The following is a 21,283-nucleotide window of genomic DNA, read 5'->3' as shown; positions in this document are numbered from 1 at the left end:
TGGATCCCAAGTCGTATACCCAGCATCCGTGCTGAGCATGTCCCTTGCCTTCCTCACTACAAGCCACTTCCCCTTTCTCACTACACTCCTTAAAAATTTGACGTTCCATTAGATTCCAACGTAAGCTACAACCCCCTCTCCATTACTACCATTCCTTATTAACCCCACCTTTCCCCAGGGATGGAATGTGGGGTATTCAGGTGGTGGGAGGCAAAAGGCACCTGAAGTCTGGGGGCAAAATTCTAACTAGCAATGAAATTATTACTAAATTTGAAGTCCCCTCTCTATCCGCTCTGTATAAGGTAACCCCGGTAACCCTAACCCTGCTGTTCTCCTTCTAGGGGAATAACCTGCAAGGGTCAAAAATAAAGCTCATCGACTGACTCCGTTTATAGCGTTGGGAAGTAGAATCCATATAGCGGCAAAATGGAAACTGGATTTGTCAATTACCGCAGTGAACCTATTGGTGTTATTGGAGAGGATAGAGGCGACCTGGACAGACACCTACCTAAATGAGAAGGTATTAGAAACCCATGGATCACTGCACAGGGTTCACCTACCCCTGAGAGGGCTCTGACTTTGTCCCCTTAAAGGGGTATTCCAGGAATCGGCATAATTCATATACAAATGGGTCCTTAAAACAGAAGCTAATATGTTATTAGTTGTTATTTAAAATGTTGCTCCCCTTAGCAGAAAATGCTGCTGACATAGACTGTAATGGAGAATTAATATGCTCCCGGCCCTTCAATCAGTCCGTTAATTTTCTCAGCGCGGTCTGTTGCGGAGAAGACACGGGACAGAAGATGGCCGCTGGTCACATGTCCACATCACATGTCCTGCACCAGCCTGGGCAGGTCATGTGATCACCACTATGTTAGGCTGTAGTTGGTTGGTTGCAGTGCATCCAGTATGGCCAGCATGTGGTGATAGCAGTTACACATCATAACTATGGTAACAGCGCAGGATCGTCTGTTGCATCATCACTGGGAGAAGAGCATAAGAGGGAGGAGGAGTTACTGAGAACTAAAGGATCATGGGAATTGTAGTTTCCAGTGGCGGCCATCTTGGTGATAACTCTGCATACTTTAGAGAGGCCAAACATTTTTTGAATCATAAAATCAAACTATTTTTGTGACTAATGACATTGAGTTTTGTTACAAAAACCCATGATGCTATAAATAAATGAAGGTATCAGACTCCCCAACCCTCTGCCCTCCCCCATCCTCCTCCCCCATTCATTTGTTCAGTTTGTTTAATACAATAGCTGGCAATGCATCTATCCAATATAACTTCTATGAGATCCCCCTGCAAGGGGAACATGTTATGCCAGGACCTACTGTAAGGCGCATGTTATGCCAGGACCTATCGTGAGGCGCATGATATGCCAGGACCTATCGTGAGGCGCATGATATGCCAGGACCTATTGTGAGGCGCATGTTATGCCAGGACCTATTGTGAGGCGCATGATATGCCAGGACCTATTGTGAGGCGCATGATATGCCAGGACCTATTGTGAGGCGCATGTTATGCCAGGACCTATTGTGAGGCCCAGACACCTACAAATTCTGCAGCACTGCACACAGCTTGCCCAATAGGTCCTAGGTCCACTTTGGTAGCCAAGAAGGTCCGTCCATCCTGTGAGGGATCTCTAATGATTCGAGTGGTCGAGTCGCCTTACTCTCAAAGAAGACTCCAGATAGTAGGCAGGACTGGGCCACATGCACATGACTTCTCTTACATGTTTCTCTGTAATTCTAACATTTTATTCCTTTCCACTGACTTCTTCTGACAATCAAAGAGCCTGGAGACACAATGGAGTAACATTTCATGTCATTCCTCTTCTTGTCTTTCAGGTTCCTGAGGTATAGGACTCTCCCAACTAAAGTCTCTTTAGGAACACACTGGTTCCATTCATCAAAGACCCAAGAAGGATGGAGGAGGGCAGAGACTACATGGCTGCAGAGATCTTACACCTCACCCTGGAGATAATGGACCTGATAACTGCAGAGGTGAGAGTCTTACATGATGTCTCTCTTATCTCTATTCATACAACTGGTAAATGGCTGAAAGGTGATGGAGTCTATGTAGTGATCAGTGTCTCCCCGTACACAGGATGACACAGTAATGATGACGTCGTCTTTTGAGTGTGTGACACCCCGTGTACCGAGAGGATGGAGCAGAAGCCAAGGCCGCATTACTGAGCCAGGAGGAGGATGGAGCAGAAGCCGATGCCCCATCACTGAGCCAGGAGGAGGATGGAGCAGAAGCCAAGGCCCCATCACTGAGCCAGGAGGAGGATGGAGCAGAAGCCCAGGCCCCATCACTGAGCCAGGAGGAGGATGGAGCAGAAGCCCAGGCCCCATCACTGAGCCAGGAGGAGGATGGAGCAGAAGCCCAGGCCCCATCACTGAGCCAGGAGGAGGATGGAGCAGAAGCCCAGGCCCCATCACTGAGCCAGGAGGAGGATGGAGCAGAAGCCCAGGTCCCATCATTGAGCCAGGAGGAGGATGGAGCAGAAGCCGAGGCCCAATCTTTGAGCCAGGAGGAGGATGGATCAGAAGCCGAGGCCTCATCACTGAGCCAGGAGGAGGATGGAGCAGAAGCCCAGGCCCCATCACTGAGCCAGGAGGTGGATGGAGCAGAAGCCAAGGCCTCATCACTGAGCCAGGAGGAGGATGGAGCAGAAGCCCAGGCCCCATCACTGAGCCAGGAGGAGGATGGAGCAGAAGCCCAGGCCCCATCACTGAGCCAGGAGGAGGATGGAGCAGAAGCCCAGGCCCCATCACTGAGCCAGGAGGAGGATGGAGCAGAAGCCCAGGCCCAATCACTGAGTCAGGAGGAGGATGGAGCAGAAGCCCAGGCCCCATCACTGAGCCAGGAGGAGGATGGAGCAGAAGCCCAGACCCCATCACTGAGCCAGGAGGAGCATGGAGCAGAAGCCAAGGCTTCATCAGAGTGTCTTTCCCTCTCCCCATGATGCATAAGAAGAAAATCCTAGAACTTGTTAACAAGATTTCAGAGCTTCTGACTGGAGAGGTGACACTGCTGGGAATGCTGGGAAATTATCCAGTTACAGCACTGGGGGGTCTGGGTGATGACTGTGTCATTGTGTGTCTCAGGTTCCTATAAGGTGTCAGGACATCGCTGTGTATTTCTCCATGGAGGAGCGGGAGTATATAGAGGGACACAAGGATCTCTACCAGGACATCATGATGGAGGACCACCAACCAAGGATGGAGGAGGACAGAGACCACATGGCTGCAGAGATCTTACACCTCACCCTGGAGATAATGGACCTGATAACTGCAGAGGTGAGAGTCTTACATAATATCTCTCTTATCTCTGTTCATACAACTGGTAAATGGCTGAAAGATGATGGAGACTTAGAATCTATGTAGTGATCAGTGTCTCCCCGTACACAGGATGACACAGTAATGATGACGCCACCTGATGAGTGTGTGACACCCCGTGTGCCCGGAGGATGGAGCAGAAGCCGAAGCCCCATCACTGAGCCAGGAGGAGGATGGAGCAGAAGCCAAGGCCCCATCACTGAGCCAGGAGGAGGATGGAGCAGAAGCCCAGGCCCCATCACTGAGCCAGGAGGAGGATGGAGCAGAAGCCCAGGCCCCATCACTGAGCCAGGAGGAGGATGGAGCAGAAGCCGAGGCCTCATCACTGAGCCAGGAGGAGGATGGAGCAGAAGCCAAGGCCCCATCACTGAGCCAGGAGGAGGATGGAGCAGAAGCCAAGGCCCCATCACTGAGCCAGGAGGAGGATGGAGCAGAAGCCAAGGCCCCATCACTGAGCCAGGAGGAGGATGGAGCAGAAGCCCAGGCCCCATCACTGAGCCAGGAGGAGGATGGAGCAGAAGCCCAGGCCCCATCACTGAGCCAGGAGGAGGATGGAGCAGAAGCCCAGGCCCCATCACTGAGCCAGGAGGAGGATGGAGCAAAAGCCCAGGCCCCATCACTGAGCCAGGAGGAGGATGGAGCAGAAGCCGAGGCCACGTCACTGAGCCAGGAGGAGTAAGGAGCAGAAGTCCAGGCCCCATCACTGAGCCAGGAGGAGGATGGAGCAGAAGCCAAGGGTCTAACAAAGGGTCTTCCCTTCCACCCATGATGCATGAGAAGAAGATTCTAGAACTTATCGACAAGATCTCAGACGGTCTGACTGGAGAGGTGACACTGCTGGGAATTCTGGGAAATGATCCAGTAACGGCACTGGAGGGGTCTGGGTGATGACTGTGTCATTGTGTGTCTCAGGTTCCTATAAGGCGTCAGGACATCGCTGTGTATTTCTCCGTGGAGGAGCGAGAGTATATAGAGGGACACAAGGATCTGTACCAGGACATCATGGAGGACCGGTCACTTACATCACAAGGTAAGAGGGAGAAGTTTTTGTAATACAGGGAAAACCTGGTTTATATTGAAGCTAATGGATAATGGGACCAACAAGAACAGCGAGTAATTCCACACCATCTTGTGTAATGGAGAAGTAATATATAGTGATTGTACTAGTGGCATCAGATCCTTAGGAGGTAACAGTTTTGGAAAATCTACATAGTCAAGGTAAGTACTTCCGACTATAGGTGAGGAACCTCTTCCAGCTACACTCTGAGTTAATAGCTCAATAGTAGTCACTAGAAATAAAGTGGAAAATGTAAGAGTAGCACAAAACTATATCAGCTTTACCCAATGTATCCTCTAGACTCGGTGCACGTCTAATAGATAGAAGGCGTAGGTAATTGGATTGAGGGACATTAGGAAATGCATCACTATAGATGTGGCAATTTTTATGTTTATTTATTGAAATGAGTCAATGACAGAGTTAAGGTAGTTGCTATAAACTCAAATATTTTAAAGCATACAAATAAAGACATCGCAGATCCAAGAGCCTCGGAGTAGATATGGAGAATCTCGTAATATACATTTCAGTGTTCATGCCAATGAATGGGGCTTACTCTCTTTGGGGAATGTATAAAAGATATATAAAAGATATATAAGAGATTGTGTCATCTGATGAGCAAATATTAAACAACAATTACCACACTAAACATATAAGACACACAACGACAAAGGGTAACACTCGGGAATGGTCGGGAAATGGAAATAACTAACTACAGGGGAAACACATAAGGAAGAGGAGGGGGGATAGAGAAAAATACTAAAGCATAATTAATTCAAAGATGTCCACTGCTTATTTGTACCTAAAAAGCAAATGACGCGGTTGAGGTCAACGTCCAACTACCCAAGAGGCAAAGTCCGTCAAGCTACGGAAATCTATCCACGGGGATCAATTCTTGTTGAATCTAGTGAACTGGGAATCGGCCAGCCCCTCCGTGGCTCTCATCTCCTCCATTCTCACAATGTGATTTAGGGCTTCTACCCACTGAGCCCTGGTGGGACATTAGATAGTAATGTCTCTGGGACCTCCAGAGTCTGGGAATTATCTCCCGTGTGGCAGGAAGGCAGTGCCTCAAAAAGCCCTTTTTTATCGTTGAAATTGAGCCAGGAATCATAGACAACAGCCCAAGCTCTGGAAGAGGTGTAATAGTATCTGACCATAGTTTATTGTAGAGTGCAAAGACCTCACCCCACAAGTCTCTGACCCCAGGGCAGGACCACCAAATATGCAACATGGAACCATGTTCCTGGCTACATCTCCCATTGGTATCAGATACCAATGGGAACATCTTATGTAACTTTGCTGGAGTTCGGTACCACCAAGTCTCCTGTAATTGTGTTGAGACTGAGAGTTTATGGGTCAAGACCGTCGCCTTATCCCACTCTTCCTCAGAAAATGTTCTATTCAATGCTCTCTCCTATGCTTATCTGTATGGGACTGACACTATCTTAGCCCTCTCTCTCAACAGCCACCCATAGATTGCAGAAATCATATGCCTAGGAGTAGTAGCGTTCGTGAATATCTGTTCTATGAATGTCAGATCCCGTGTGAGGGACTGTGTGGGACCTAATGACTGTAAAAAGCTACTCAATTGATTGGCCAAAAACCATCTGCCACCTCTCAAATCTGCGGGGAATCACCCTTCAAGGGAGTGTATGTCGTACCTGTACCACCGAGGCGGGGGGACACCCAAATAGTTCAGGGTTTACATCCCGCAAAGGACACCTAGAATCCGTAAATATAGGTGACATAGGGCCGGGTATGGAGGTGAAATTATGTCTTTTCCTCATCTTGTCCCATCCACCAAGTAGTGCTTTGTATAAGGGCGTGTGGGGAGAAGACACGTTGCGGTTCACGGTGGGAAGCCAGAGAGACGCTAAGAAGGGTGTCAGATTTAGAGATGCTTCCAGCATCACCCAGAGCCTGGAGGATGAACTCAAGACTGCATCTGCTAGACAGGCTAACAAGGAGGCTTCATAATACAGGCCCAGGTCAGGCAATCCTGACCCTCCTAACTCTTTAGTTCGGGCGAGGAGGTTTAGTTTGGATAAAGGCAGATATCACCCGTTTAAGTCTGTTTAAGAAAGGAGGCGCCACGTGTAAGGGAATAGTTTGGAAGAAATAGAGTATGTCCATTTTAATCACGCTAATCCTTCCAAACCATGAAAGCAGTAACCACTTCCACGCAAGAAGTTCCTTGTCAATGAAAGTTAGAAGAGGCCGGTAATTAACTTGAAAAAGACTAGTCAAGTCCGTTGGAATTTGTACTCCCAGGTATGTAATGGCAGTCTCAGCCCAGCGGAAGAGAAACTCAGCCTTGATGTCTCCCACCAAGAAGTCGGGAAGGTTAACATTGAGTAATTTGGACTTGGTGAGATTTACCTTAAAATCGGATCAAACGGAAAAAATTTTGAACGCCATAATTTTTGGGAGTGTAGTATGCAGTTGCTTGATGGATAACAGTAAGTCATCCGCGAAAATGGCCATTTTGTGAAGGAACCCGCCAAGGTGGAGACCCTTGATAGAGTCATTGGGGGACATTTATCATATTGTGCGCATATTCACAGCGGAAGCCTCTTGATGTATCGGGGCAGGAGGCTGCTCTGAGTTTATTCTACGCCAGGCAGGGCCTGTACGCTGGCGTGGGGACAGTAACGCGCCTGCCCACTCCCGGCCGGCCACGCCCACCCCCCCACAGGCCCCTTCACGCCCCACTGGCGTGAAGGTGGCGGAGAGGGCTAAATAGTCGCAAGTGCTAGCAATAGGATAGCATTTACGATTATTTCAGTGCCTGACGTGGCGCAGAGGTCCTGATAAATATGTCCCATCAGCTCTAATAGCATTTGCCAAAGATTCCATCACCAATATGTATAGTAATGGCGAAAGAGGGCACCCCTGATGAGTTTGCTTATAGCAAATGAAGCAGTAAGGTTAGGGTTACTGCATTGCAGTCGGATGTTGGTATAGGGCCATAGTGCGTGCTAGCATGTGTGGACCAAGGCATCTGCTGTAGTGTCTTTTCCATGAAAGCCCAGCTCACTCTGACAAATTCCTTTTCGTCATCGACAGAAAGCAAACCCAAAGGGATCTTTTGCCGAGCAGCATGCATCAGAGACACTGTTTTAATTGTGTTGTCTCTAGCCTCCCTGCACAGGACAAATCCTCCTACTAGAAATTAAGGTTTGTAGACGCTGCGCTAGCAACTAGTAAATTTTTATGTCTATATTTATCAGTGAAATGGGTTTGAAATTGGTGCATTGGGTGGTATCTTTCCCGGGTTTTGGAATCACAGACATGTGTGCTATGTTAATGATTGATTAGGAAATGTGGCCCCTTTCGCTATTGCGTTATAGGAGGCTAAGAGGGGCTCTATGACATCCCCTCTCATCATTTTATAGAAACGTGGAGAGAAGCCATCACGGCCCAGACTTTTGCCCACTTTCAGCTCTTTAATCACCTGTGCGAGTTCCTCCGGTGAAAAGTCGTACTCCAAGCCCTGAGCTAGTGTCTGTGAGAAGCGCTTGGGGGCATACTTGGACAAGTATGTAGCTATGGCCTCCCTCTTGTCTGCGTCTATGAGCGTTGGTATATTATAGAGAGATTCGTACAATTCCCTGAATTCCTCAAGGATTTCAGATGGGTTGTGTAGTGCACCTTCGGAGGGGGAATTGATAGGCATGACCCGTGAGGAGAGGAGCCTAGGATGAAGGGCCCTAGAGAGCCATTTCCCAAATTTATTGCCATATTCAAAGAAGCCATAGTGTAAACGATCCCTAGCACATAAGGTTTCCTGATCTAAGATTTGCAAAATTTGTTGTCTAACAGAGAACAGTTCTGCTCTCAATACATCAGTCCTTTGACGTTTGCTTGCAGATTCAAGAGAGTTCAAAGTGGATAATAGGTTTTTAAGTTTAAGGGCATTTTGCCTCTTGAGCCTGGCCCCGAGACACATAAATATTCTACGCAGGTCGCATTTTAGTCCCGTTCACATGTTTGGGGCATTAAAGTGGTCAATGCAAATGCCGACTTTAAATCCCCTATGGCATTTTTAATCTCAGTGAGGCAGAGGGCGTCTTTTAATAAATGATCGTTAAGCCGCCAGGAAAATGTCTTCCTCTTGTGGGAATAAGGCCAAACAACACCCAACACACGCGCGTGGTCGGACCATAAATTAGAGTATAATCCCTTTGTGCTGGATGCAGTATCCTCCAGAGATCAACTAGATTTAATTTAGCTATCTCTTGCCTTAATCTATGGCTGGCTGCATATGAGATTAAGGACCTACCTTCAGAAGTGTCAAGATCGAATAAAGTGGTACATTCATGTCTCCTCCTAATATGATGTCCAAACCTCCAGCAAAGTCTATCAGGTCCTCCAATAGTCGGATACTGTATACAATCTGCCCTGAATTAGGGAAATAAAACGTTAGCCAAAGTATATATAGAACCTGCAATAGAGATCTTAAGAAAGAGGAATCTACCCTCCGGATCTACCCTGGAGTCCAAGACCTGCGGGGAGAAGGAAGAGTGAAATGCCACGGAGACTCCCTTGGACTTCTGACCTGGGCACACAAGAAGCCTTAAAATGGGTTTCTTGGAACATGGCTATTTGTACATGTTTTTTATGGAACCCGTATAAAATTTGTCCTCTTTTCCTTGGGCTGATTAAGCCCCTAGCATTAAATGAGGCAAATTAACAGTGGAGTCTCTTTGATATAAAAAAAAGATAAGGTAGACAAGGACAGGACTTGAACTGAGAAAAAAACAGAACAAGACAGAAAAAACAGACAAGGGGAAGCCACACACTACAACTTCCAACAAGAAAGAAAAATCAGTCCGTATACTAGGCTCCCCGTATGAATGGGAGGTCTACCAGGTCTACCAACAACTATAATACTAATCTACACTGAGGTGCAATACACCAAGCAACACTATTGCCAACTTTTTTTATTGCCAAATTTTTTTTTCCCTTTCCTCCCTCTGACACTATTGCCAACCCTACGTGGGAACTGATAAAACTAATGGTCGTGCATTAGCACCGAACCCTTGAAGAAAATAAGGCCCCTTGGGAGATGACACGCGTTCTTGGGAGATGACACGAAGGGGACTCATCTTGAGCGCCCCTATTACGGCTTGTAAACCTGGAGAGGAGGAGATGTGGTGGCTATAAGCTATGTGTCCTCTCTCTGAGTAGTTAGAAGGTCTCTCTGCTTCTAGCGGGCCGCCATGTCCACCCCTGTGGCATGGCTGCGCTATGCGGGGGCTTCTGTCACTGTGTCTGGCCTCCCTGAGCCTACCTGGGCCTTAGCAGAGCCTAAGATCGTGCGTCCTAACCCGCCAGCTAGCCACGCCCCCAGAGGTGGCAAATTTTAAAATAATGCTACCTATGGGAATACACTTGGAGATTATTTCTCAGACTACATTGGAGTAACTCAGATCTCTTAAGGTTTATGGTCCTATCTCTATGTTGTTTAATGAGGGGCATCGGATATCCTCTCCCTTTAAGTGACAGCTCATCAATATTGGTGGAAGGGCATTGGTGGAAACTATACCCTTTCAGAAGGAAAGCCCAGAGATTAACCTTTAAGATGTATATAGGGATAGGGATGTATATAGGGATATATTTCCATGGAAAATAGGAGATAGCAGATAAGGGGGTGATGGGACCACGTGGGGGTTCAGAGAATGTATATACAACAGAATAAAAGGACATGACTAGGACAGGATACAATGGGTAAGAAAAGAAGGTGAACAGGATAGTGACTTCGTCCATTATGTGCACCAGTCGGGCAAGAGGGACACTCATGTTGCTGATTTAAACGCAGGGAACTGCTGGAAGAGAATCCAGCACTCTTGGTAGGCAGCAAATGAGCCACCCAGCTCAGCTGTCAGCTTCTCCAGCATCTAAATGCGGGAGACCTCTGCAAACCACTTGTCAAAAGAGGGGGTCAGCGCCGATTCCCACCGCCTCGGGACAACTGACCTCACAGCAACCCGTAGGTGGCGCAATGGTTTCCTAAGCGGAAACGGGAAAAGAGAGGGGAAGGCAATAGCTGGATAATTATCCAGTTATACATCCAATATTTATTGTGTGAGAGCAAGGACTGTGTCCCAAAAACAGCTGATCCCGGGGGAAGCCCCACCAGATATGTAGCATTGTGCCCCTGTCTTGGGAACAACGCCAACACTGGTCTGAAAAGGAGGGAAAGGGGGCATGGAGTTTTGCCGGAACTCTATACCATCGAGACAGCACCTTATAATTGGTTTCCTGTGCCCTACAGGACTTTCCCAGCTCAAGCTCCCAACTCCAAGCAAATGGTGGAAGTGGTAATGTCAATAAGAATATCATAAATCTGTGATATGTCACCCTTCGTGGGAGGGGAGTTAAGGCATTGCTCTTCAAAATCAGAAAGGTTACTGTGGATATTCAGAGTAGATTGAGAAACTTTGTAGAAATGAGTGAGATGTTGGTATTCCCACTTACCTTGGGGGAGCTAGACTGACCAGCCTGAAGAGCCTCCAGGTTGCGTAAGTCCGTGGGGGTAGTCATGAAGTGGAAAGTTGCCGGGGGTCATTGATGAATCCCTCCAAGAAACCCATAGACATTCCCATGATGGATTACCAGTAATTAAGGTGAAGGGGCCATCCGGGGTGATTAGAGACCACTTCCACTGTGACTGTGACATGACATAAGGGATTTGGAGCTTTTTTTAGGCCATAGGAGATAGCCAAGTGATGTGATCCCTGGTGCAAACATTTTAGTAAATGTGGTCATTAAAACCACACAAAGAGAGCATTCAGATGGATCTGCACTAAATTCATTAGAGAACAGCAGAAAAGCGCAGTAAAAATTCTTTAATCATTTTTAAAAAGATAAATTATTATACATACACATAGAAAGCAAAAAAACACTGCACAAATACAAATGGCAGCATCATCTGGACGACGGGAATAGCCTCCTGCCTGTAGATCAGTCACACATACAATCCCATTATATCAGACATAAAGGCTGGATCATACCGGTCAGTCCTCTAGGGTAGTCCAGGGATATTCAGTGGAGGGACGGAGCTTTCGCCTATAGAGTTCGCTCCTCCCTTGCACGTTGTAACTTTTAATGGAGTCTTATGAAACTGGTACTTGACGCATAAGAGCTGTGGCAGGAGGTAGAGGAGAGAAGTGCCACCTCCCTCGGGCTGCTCGCTGCAGGGCAGTGTTCACACTAGTAGCAGGTGGCCGCTTTCCATGTGTACTAACCCCACCCCAGGAAGAAGGGCACACCTCCAGGAAGTAGTCACTATATCCTTCTAGTGTGGACGCGGAGTGCAAAGTAGAGTTGTGCCTTGGCAGCAGGACACGGCCTCTCCCGGTTAACTCAGCAGTGCTCTTGGCATCAGTTTAAATGCATGGTAAACAGTCCAGTGTAGGGACAACTGTTATTATTACACCTACAAAGCAGCAAGTTAGTGGCTATTACGTGATTTAGGATCATTACACCATGAAGGAAATGAGAGAGGGAACATAATATCTATTCAGGCTACATATGGGCTGGATAACAAGTGGTGCCTCATTACCACATAGAAGATTTCTGTTCGGTAGTGGCTCTAAACCATGCATACAATTATAAGAATATATCCATTTGGCTTCTCACTGTAGCCCCTTTGTGTCCCAGTCCCCTCTCCCCCCGCCGGGAGAGGTGGTGCCACATCTATACCCATGAACTTGAGGACAGAAGATTGTCCTTGATGAAAAGTATGGACATGTTGGCGATGGGGGTGTCCTGTGAGTTTTGTATATTCCTCAGATGTTCTCCTATCGACGTCGGAATCCCTGTATTGTCTTGCCCACATATTCTGCCCCACAGATGTAGGTCGCCTTGTAAATCACTCCATCAGCTTATAAAGCCCTGATGACAACATTTCGGCCCAGGTTATTGCTGTGGCAGTGTGTACGTGTGTTGATGTATGTGCAGGATATGTATCTAAAGCAGCCAGTGGGTCTATGAGCAAGACAAGTGTTTTGTTTCTTAGGGGGGATGTAGTTGTTACGATGCTGGTGAACACGTCTGGAATCCAGTAGCCAGATGGAGGGAGCCAGGCACAAGTATGGACTGAGTAACAGTGGTGCAGGTACTGGAGTAGATCAGGTATAATACATGTAGGTAGGAACAGTCTGGGTGAGACGTTTCAGGGAGCAGGAGACTGGAAAAAGTCACAATACCCAAGAAATGTTAGGATTGCCTCATGGTTTTCTTATAGGCCCAAGCAGGAAACAAGATGGCCCCAAACAGGAAACAAGATGGCCCCCAAACAGGAAACAAGTTGGCCCCCATAATGCATTCAATCCAGCAACTTGGGTGAAGGGCAAATACTGCAGCCTCCAGTGGTGAGGAGCAGAAGTGCAGCCCAAGACGACAGGGAAACAGCAGCCACTAGTCCATAATAAAAGTACATCAGATTCTGCAGATTCTGACATCATTTCCTCCTTTCTGCCTCTGGACGCTGATTGACTTGGTTTATCTTTGGTGGAATTCCTTTATTAGTTGGGGGGGACAAGTGTTGTTAACCGTTTCCCAAGAATTATTTTCAGGTCCATATCCTTGCCACTTAATTGGATATTGTTTTGGATTTCTGAAAAGTCCAGGATCTTTCCAACAATGTAATGTCCCTGTCGGCCCACTACAATAGGGTCAGGAGGGGGGGGGGGCAGCCGATGCCCTGGAAAAGGATTAGGAACAACAGATATTATACATGAAAAACTGGAGGCACCCTCAATGTTTTTGGGAGTTTAAGACAGATGGCTACAGAGTTAGCTTGTCCAATAATCCTGAAATGACCGACACATTTTTGGCCCGGTTTTACTTAAGGTAAATAAAGTTGCAGATTCTTAGTGGAAAGCCAGACCTCAACTCCACTTTGAAGGACTGAGAAGGTCTGCGAGATTTGTTGGCTGCTTCTTGTGTCTTTAAGGTATTATTTATTATTGCAGCAATCGATGTGCCTCCACCTTTTAACTGCAAAGTCATGCTGAAGGTGTTGACGTTTGTATCAGCGTCTCCCCAGGTCCCGGTCGTCTCTGTGGGGGATTATAATAGTTATCTGTGGCCAGAATTGGACAAATTTTGCACCAGAGGGGTAGTACCCTAGCACCACAATACTAGTATGGCTAGACTCCTGGACAAGGTAGGCTGGTGCTACATCTGGTGCCTGTGTCACCCCCAAGGTAAACAATACTCGTGATATTCCAGCTCCCATGGCTCCCTCGCGCATGCATCGCTTTCCCTATGAACGTACTCTCTTCTCCCGTATGGGTCTGTTGAGATATATATACCTATATATGCAATAACTCTGTGCAAGATGAGGGCATATAGGATATTATGTATGGATTTTATAAGAAGCTACACACCTCCTAGCCTAGCGTCATAGTGTAATGACCTGCACTTCCTTAACATTGGAAGAATTGGAGACAGCACTGGCCTCCCTTCCCAATGAAAAAGTGCCTGGGGGAGATAGTCAGCATCATACAAGAGGCCGTAATTTTGGTTTTAGCGTTAGCAAAACTTCAGATCATTTGTAAGCTTAAGTCCCTGAGTGTCCAAGTCTCGGCAACACCAAAAGAGTATCTGTCAGACATCTTGGTGCCACTTGGCCAATTTTCCCCAATATGGGTTCCTAAGATAAACTTCCACAAGGCACTTGGTCTTTTCCGATTTCTAGTGTCGAAAAAAGGTGCGGCCCCCAAAAAATACTAGTACCGACAAAGGAACTGGTGCGCGGGGAGATTAACACTCCCTAACCCCTGGCTATATTTTATTTCATCCCAGTTACAACATCTTAAGGGGTGGGGGAAAAGATTGTATGTAGATTGGTTGGCCACTGGTCGGTGTATCCTGCTCTCCTGCATGCCTTAGAAGCTGGGCTTGACGAGCTCCATCACACTACCTACCCTTACATTGCTGTCCAGTATTTGGGCCTTATTTAAAGGACCTTACGAGACTGGGCCCAGTAACAGAATACAGGCCCCTGTGGCACAATCCTAACCTAGCAGAACTATTCCAGCTGGAACAAAAAGGTGTAGTTACTATAGCTCAAGTTATACAGGAGCGACACTTGAAAACATTAACAATGAATTTGACTTGAGGACTGGTTCTTCTATCAGTATTTGTGCTTGTGGCACAGCCCAATTTGGGGTGGGGAACCATTGCAATAGACAACAATATTCTGTCAACGTACATTGCCAAAAGAGAAGAGACATCGGGAGAATCTTGTTCCTGTACATCTTTCTTTTGGTGAAATATTTAGACAAATTCCAGTTTCCCTTCTGACACAAATGGGAAGAGGACATGGTCTCCATTCCAGATGACCAGTGAAATGATCTGTAAGACCTGAAACTGTCCCCTAGCGAGAGCCAAAGGTTAAGTCATTTGTTCCTTATCTATAGAGCAGACAGGACATCAACGTCTCAATGCCCTCGCTGACAATGATAAAGCCACCCTGCTGCATACGCTCTGGGCATGTAGTGGGGCAATTATTTAAAGGGGTGGTAACCCTAGTGTCTGGTGAATTTCAGATTCGTGGGATTCGTGTGGACACCTGTATTCTGGGTATTATGCCTTGCTTGGAAATAAGCAACCCAGTTAGTCTAAGAATCCAAAGAGCCCTGTACCAGGAGATAAAGATATAATGTATATGTAATATAAAAACCAGATGAATAACATTATTAGCCTCGCATATCAGGTCTATTTAAAGAGGAAAGCCATAAAAATATTCGAAGCAATATTGGGTTGCTGTTTGGCAACACTGGGATTATGGTCTGGAGCATTGTTTGCTGACTTGATAGGAGGTGCAGACTGTCGGGGGACAACTGAGATCACAGTCTTGTAGAAGAGGATCCCCAATAGAATGGCACAAGCTCCGGGGTCTTCAATGTTCTGCCTTTTCACAGGTGTAGGAGTGACAAACCAGGGATCGGGGTGGGGCACATGGGGCCCTCTCGGCTGGGTCAGGAGAGCATTTCTTTGCAAGTCTTTGGACTCCCCATCTCCGTGGAGATGCCAATGTGTGTGTGCATTGTGTTTCTTTTTCCTTTAAAAAATGGAAAATGTACGGCTTTGATTTTTCTTTGCCTTTAATATAAAAAAGTTCTGTTGGTGAAACAAAAAGATCCGTCTTGTTACAATTGCTTATCAGTCGCCCCGAATAATAACTGGGCAGATGTTCTGCTCCAATAATGAAGTACAAAGGGAAAGGAAAGTGTCCTGCAGACAAGTAACTAACCAGCCTCTTCTGTGAAGTAAAAGTGGAAATGTTCTCGGGTGAAGGGTCCTGGAGAGAGGTGGCCCCCTGCATTAGTGCTGGACAGAGTATCCTCAATTTTATGGATAGAAGGTGTAACAAACTGTACATGCAGCCATGTGATTAATGGCCCCAAGAGTGAATTTTACCAGTGGGCCCTTGGCATACCAGCCCGACACCGACTAACCCCCTGCGCTCAATGTAGTCTCCTAAACCTCTGATATTCCAGGTCAAAATTCTAACCTGCAAAGAGAATCCCCCTCCCCCCATCCCGATCAGGTTACCTCCCCTCCTCGAAATTCCCTTTCCTGTAATGAACCCAATAACCATTTGGTTTCCTTTCTCTCCCCCAAAAATAATTTACCATCAGGTTCATCTGCATCTTGTGTCCTACTCATCATCACTATGGGGTCCTTCCTCATCATTGGCGCCATGTAGAGGCAGCGCTAGCAGTGATACACAGTCAGTTATGATACATGGATATATGTCTCCTTATATGTCTATAGAATTTCTGGGACTCGTTTTCTTTCTTTTCCAGGTAACGGCCAGATCCGAGGCTCCGGCAGACAACTCCTTCCACTTCCCGGTCATAAAGTAGAAGATAATCAGCTATGGATTGGAAGAAAGGGACAGGAGAGAACGTCTCCATGTACTAAGTGTGGGGAACATTGTAGAGGGGGATGTAAAAACTCCAAACACACGAGAACTCACACAGGAGAGAAGCCGTGTACATGCTCAGAATGTGGGAAAGTCTTTATCTATAAGTCAGAGCTTGTTATACATCAGAGAACTCACACAGTAGAGAAGCCGTTCACATGCTCAGAATGTGGGAAATGCTTTACTTATAAATCCCACCTTGTCATACATCAGAGAACTCACACAGGGGAGAAGTCATTTGCATGCTCAGAATGTGGGAAAGGTTTTACTTACAAATCAGATCTGCTTACACATCAGAGAACTCACACAGGGGAGAAGCCGTATACGTGCTCAGAATGTGGGAAAGGTTTTACCTATAAGTCGGAGCTTGTAATACATGAGAGAACTCACACAGGGGAGAAGCCATTTGCATGTTCAGAATGTGGGAAATGTTTTAGAAAGAAAAGTAACTGTTCACTTCATGAGAGAATTCACACAGGGGAGAAGCCGTATTCGTGTTCGGAATGTGGGAAATGTTTTCTCCAAAAATCTGAACTCGTTAGACATCAGAGAAGCCACACAGGGGAGAAGCCATTTACATGTTCAGAATGTGCAAAACATTTTACCTTCAAATCAGAGCTTGTTAAACACCAGAGAATTCACACAGGGGAGAAGCCATATTCTTGTTCAGAATGTGGAAAATGTTTTATTTCCAAATCTGGGCTTGTTAAGCATCAGAGAACTCACACAGGGGAGAAGCCATTTTCTTGTTCAGAATGTGGAAAATGTTTTACCTTGAAATCAGATCTCGTTAGACATCAGAGAAGCCACACGGGAGAGAAGCCATTTACATGTTCAGAATGTGGGAGATGTTTTGCCCGGAAATCACATCTTGTCCTACATCAGAGAATTCACACAGGGGAGAAGCCATTTGCATGCACAGAATGTGGGAAATGTTTTCATGCAAAACATAAACTTGTCATACATCACCGAGGCCACACGGGGGAGAAGCCATTTTCATGCCCAGAATGTGGAAAATGTTTTCATCAAAAGTATAAACTTTTTATACATCAGAGAAGTCACACAGAGGAGAAGCCATTTTCATGTACAGAATGTGGGAAAAGCTTTCATGAAAGACATCAACTTGTTATACATCAGAGAAATCACACAAGAGAAAAGTCATTTTCATGCTCAGAATGTGGGAAATGTTTTCTCTGGAAATCGCACCTTGTCATACATCAGAGAACTCACACGGGGGAGAAGCCGTTCACGTGCTCCGTATGTGGGAAATGTTTTCCTCGGAAATCATATCTTGTATTGCATCAAAAAAGTCACACAGGAGTGAAGTCATTTTCATGCTCAATAGGTGGAAAATGTTTTCAAATGAAAAGTCACATTTCAAGTCATGAGAGAATTCACACAGGAGAGAAACCATATTCATGTTCAGAATGTGGGAAATGTTTTATAAACAAATCAAAGCTTGTTGAGCATCAGAGAACTCACACAGGGGAGAAGCCATATGCATGCTCTGTATGTAGAAAATGTTTTCAAAAGAAAACTCACCTTTTGACTCATGAAAGAATTCACACAGGAGAGAAACCATATTCATGTTCAGAATGTGGAAAATGTTTTATCTATAAATCATATCTTGTCAAACACCAGAGAACTCACACAGGTGAGAAGCCGTATTCATGCTCAGAATGTGGGAAATGTTTTATTAACAAATCAAGCCTTATCAAACATCTGAGAATTCACACAGGGGAGAAGCCATATCCTTGTTCAGAATGTGGGAAATGTTTTATCCAGAAATCAGGTCTTGTTAAACATCTAAGAACTCACACAGGGGAGCATCCCCATTCATATCCTGGAGCAAAAGGTTCTAGCAATGAATCCAGTTTTGTGGAACCTTTTCGAAGTAGCTTGGAGAAGAAGCCATTTTCATGTATGGAATGTGGCAAGTGTTTTAGACAGAAATCTGGTCTTCTCCTACATCAGAGAATTCACACAGAGGAGAAGCCATTTTCATGCTTAGAATGTGGGAAATCTTTTAGACAGAAATCTGGTCTTCTCCTACATCAGAGAATTCACACGGGAGCGAAGCCATTTTCATGCCTGGATTGTGGAAAATCCTTCATGAATAAAGACTTACTTGTGGAACATCTAAGAAGCCACACAGTAGAGAAGACATTATCGTGTCCGGAGTGTGGGGAACGCTTCATGCTTCTAGGTCATCTCGAGAGACACCAGAAGATTCACACAGAGGAGAAGCCAATTATATTATAAAAATGTGTTGTGTGGTTTTTTCACACTAAAGTTTATTCCGATTTTACAAACCAGAACAGAGCACAAACAAAAAGGTGCAAAACAAAGAGAGTGCAAAATCGGCTCTCAAACAAGTGGAAGTATCGCCAAATGTTACAGAATGGTCTTTGACATCATCAAGATGGCAGAAAGGAAATGAAGACACCATTTTTTCAAAACTTTTTATTTTTCAACATTCCCCTTTTAGAAAGATTCACTTCTCCCAACATTCCTGCTAAATTTTTGACCCTTCCAAAAATAGGATTTGTCGAACTCTCCAGAATACGCCTCTGTCTCGGCAATGACTTCCTCGTTTGAGCTAATTTTTTTTCCCAAAAGCCATTTCTTCATGTTCGCAGAGAGCCAGGTCGGGTGAATACGGGGGGAGCGGCAGTGGCAGGGAGCCAGATCGGGTGAAAACAGGGGGTGCGGCAGTCGCAGGGAGCCAGATTGGGTGAATACGGGGGGAGCGGCAGTCACAGGGAGCCAGGTCGGGTGAATACGGGGGTGCGGCAGTCGCAGGGAGCCGGATTGGGTAAATATAGGGGAGCGGCAGTGGCAGGGAGCCAGATTGGGTGAATACGGGGGGAGCGGCAGTCACAGGGAGCCAGATTGGGTGAATACGGGGGGAGCGGCAGTCACAGGGAGCCAGATTGGGTGAATACGGGGGTGCGGCAGTCGCAGGGAGCCAGATTGGGTGAATACGGGGGTGCGGCAGTCGCAGGGAGCCAGATTGGGTGAATACGGGGGTGCGGCAGTCGCAGGGAGCCAGATTGGGTGAATACGGGGGTGCGACAGTCGCAGGGAGCCAGATCGGGTGAATACGGGGGTGCGGCAGTCACAGGGAGCCGGATTGGGTAAATATAGGGGAGCGGCAGTGGCAGGGAGCCGGATTGGGTAAATATAGGGGAGCGGCAGTGGCAAGGTGCCAGACTGGGTGAATACGGGGGTGCAGCGCAATTCATGCAGTTTGGCGACGACAACTCAGGATGAATGTGCTGGTGCGTTATCGTGGTGAAACCCTCTTTTTCGACAAATGCGGCCGTGTCTCCTTCAATTTTTTGTTGAAGCTGTCCAACAGCTGTCGCTGTAGTATTGTCCAGTGATCGTTCATCCTTTTTCTAAAAAATACATGAGGATGACACCGTTCGCATCCCAAAAAATCGCCATGACCTTTCGTCCTTGCATTTTTTGGAGCAGATTCACCGGGAGAAATCCATTGTTTTGATTGTTGCTTAGTTTGTGGTGTGTAATGATGAATCCAGGTTTCATCAACAGTGACAACTCAGCGCAAAAACTCCTTCGGATCTCGTTTAAATTGCTCCAAAAACAGCTCCGAAGTCAACAGCCTCATTCGCTTGTTGTCCACCATGAGCAATCACGGCACCCATCGGGCGGACAATTTTGCATCACCAACTTATCATGTAAAATATTAATTTCAGTTCCAGCCGATGAACCTACGGCCTCTGCTACTTCGCGCACTTTCGATCGTCGATCAGTGAGTATCATGTCATGTACTTTTTGAATGATTTCTTCGGTAACCACGTCTGCCGGGTGTCCTGGTCGCTCCTCATCAAAAACGGATGATCGCCCACGTTTAAATTCGTTGAACCAATATCTGACGTCATAGATGGCGAAGTGTCCCCATAAACAGCCTCCAACTTTGCGTTTATCTCCTCGCATTTTTTCCCATCCAAAAACAAAAGGCGAATTACTGAACGATACTGCGCTTTTTCCACCTTAGAGAAAGTCACGGAAAACACGTCTTATACAAATGGCGGCCAAATCCAAACCAACCAATCAATCAGTCTGCAATTTGTTTTGCCGTCGTTTGATAGATGGCACCCGATGATAACACCAACTTCCCTCAGTAACGCCCTCTGTCGTCAAACACAGGGACTTTTTGAGCCACCCTCGCACCTATATGAATTGCAGTCATTGTAATTTTCCAGTCATCATCTATTCGAGTATAATTGAAATGTTTTTGAACAAACAGCCTATGATAACAGTATATATATATTTTTAAAAAATAAATACTCAAAATGCTTGTTCTTAATTATTATGCACAGCAGAGTTTTCAACCTTTTCATTTTTATTAAGAACAAAAAAAATGGTCATTTGTGTCATTATAAGCATCGGACGGTTATTACAAAGTGAAATCAAACAGTTTTCAAGTCAAAAATGTCTTCTAGGTGATGCTACATTTGCACATTGGATCCTTGTTGGAGCTTCTGAACTCTCTCGTCCATTGAATCTGTCAGTTTTTGGATGGTTTCTGCTTCAATTGTTTTGCATGAGGACAGGATTCCCTTCCAGAGCTGTTGCTTAGATGTGATCTGCCTCCCGCCATCATAGACACTCCTTTTGATGATGCTCCAGAGGTTCTCAATGGGGTTGAGGTCAGTGGAGCCACATGGGGGCCACACCATAAGTTTGTCCCCTTTTATGCCCATTGCAGCCAGAGATGCAGATGTGTTATTTGCAGCATGAGACGCTGCATTATCAGGCATGAGAATGATCTGCTGCGGATTGCACAGTTCTTCTTCTTGAACCATAGCAGGAAGTGCTGTTTGAGAAACTCCAAATACATTATGAAGTTCATCTTTACTCCTTCAGGGACCCTAAAGGGGCCGACAATCTCACTCCCCATGA

At 46.2% G+C, this 21,283-nt stretch overlaps 1 protein-coding gene across 2 annotated transcripts in view; it reads left to right on the top strand.

Annotated features, from left to right (window-relative positions):
- LOC140085055 (uncharacterized) overlaps positions 1-20,641 on the top strand; it is a 61,591-nt gene extending 40,950 nt beyond the window's left edge. For both annotated transcript variants that reach the window (XM_072126505.1, XM_072126504.1), the window contains exons 2-7: positions 1,854-2,009; positions 2,113-3,036; positions 3,120-3,311; positions 3,423-4,178; positions 4,263-4,380; positions 16,233-20,641. In XM_072126505.1, coding sequence (XP_071982606.1) covers positions 1,932-2,009; positions 2,113-3,036; positions 3,120-3,311; positions 3,423-4,178; positions 4,263-4,380; positions 16,233-18,613 — 4,449 coding nt within the window. In that variant the 5' untranslated portion in view covers positions 1,854-1,931 and the 3' untranslated portion in view covers positions 18,614-20,641. The remainder of the gene's footprint in view (positions 1-1,853; positions 2,010-2,112; positions 3,037-3,119; positions 3,312-3,422; positions 4,179-4,262; positions 4,381-16,232) is intronic.
- Positions 20,642-21,283: the final 642 nt, after the last annotated feature.

The sequence above is a fragment of the Engystomops pustulosus genome, chromosome 1 (assembly GCF_040894005.1).
Source record: "Engystomops pustulosus chromosome 1, aEngPut4.maternal, whole genome shotgun sequence".
NCBI lineage: Eukaryota > Metazoa > Chordata > Amphibia > Anura > Leptodactylidae > Engystomops > Engystomops pustulosus.
The sequence above is the reverse complement of the archived record's forward strand: the minus strand, read 5'-3'. Positions and strand labels throughout refer to the sequence as shown.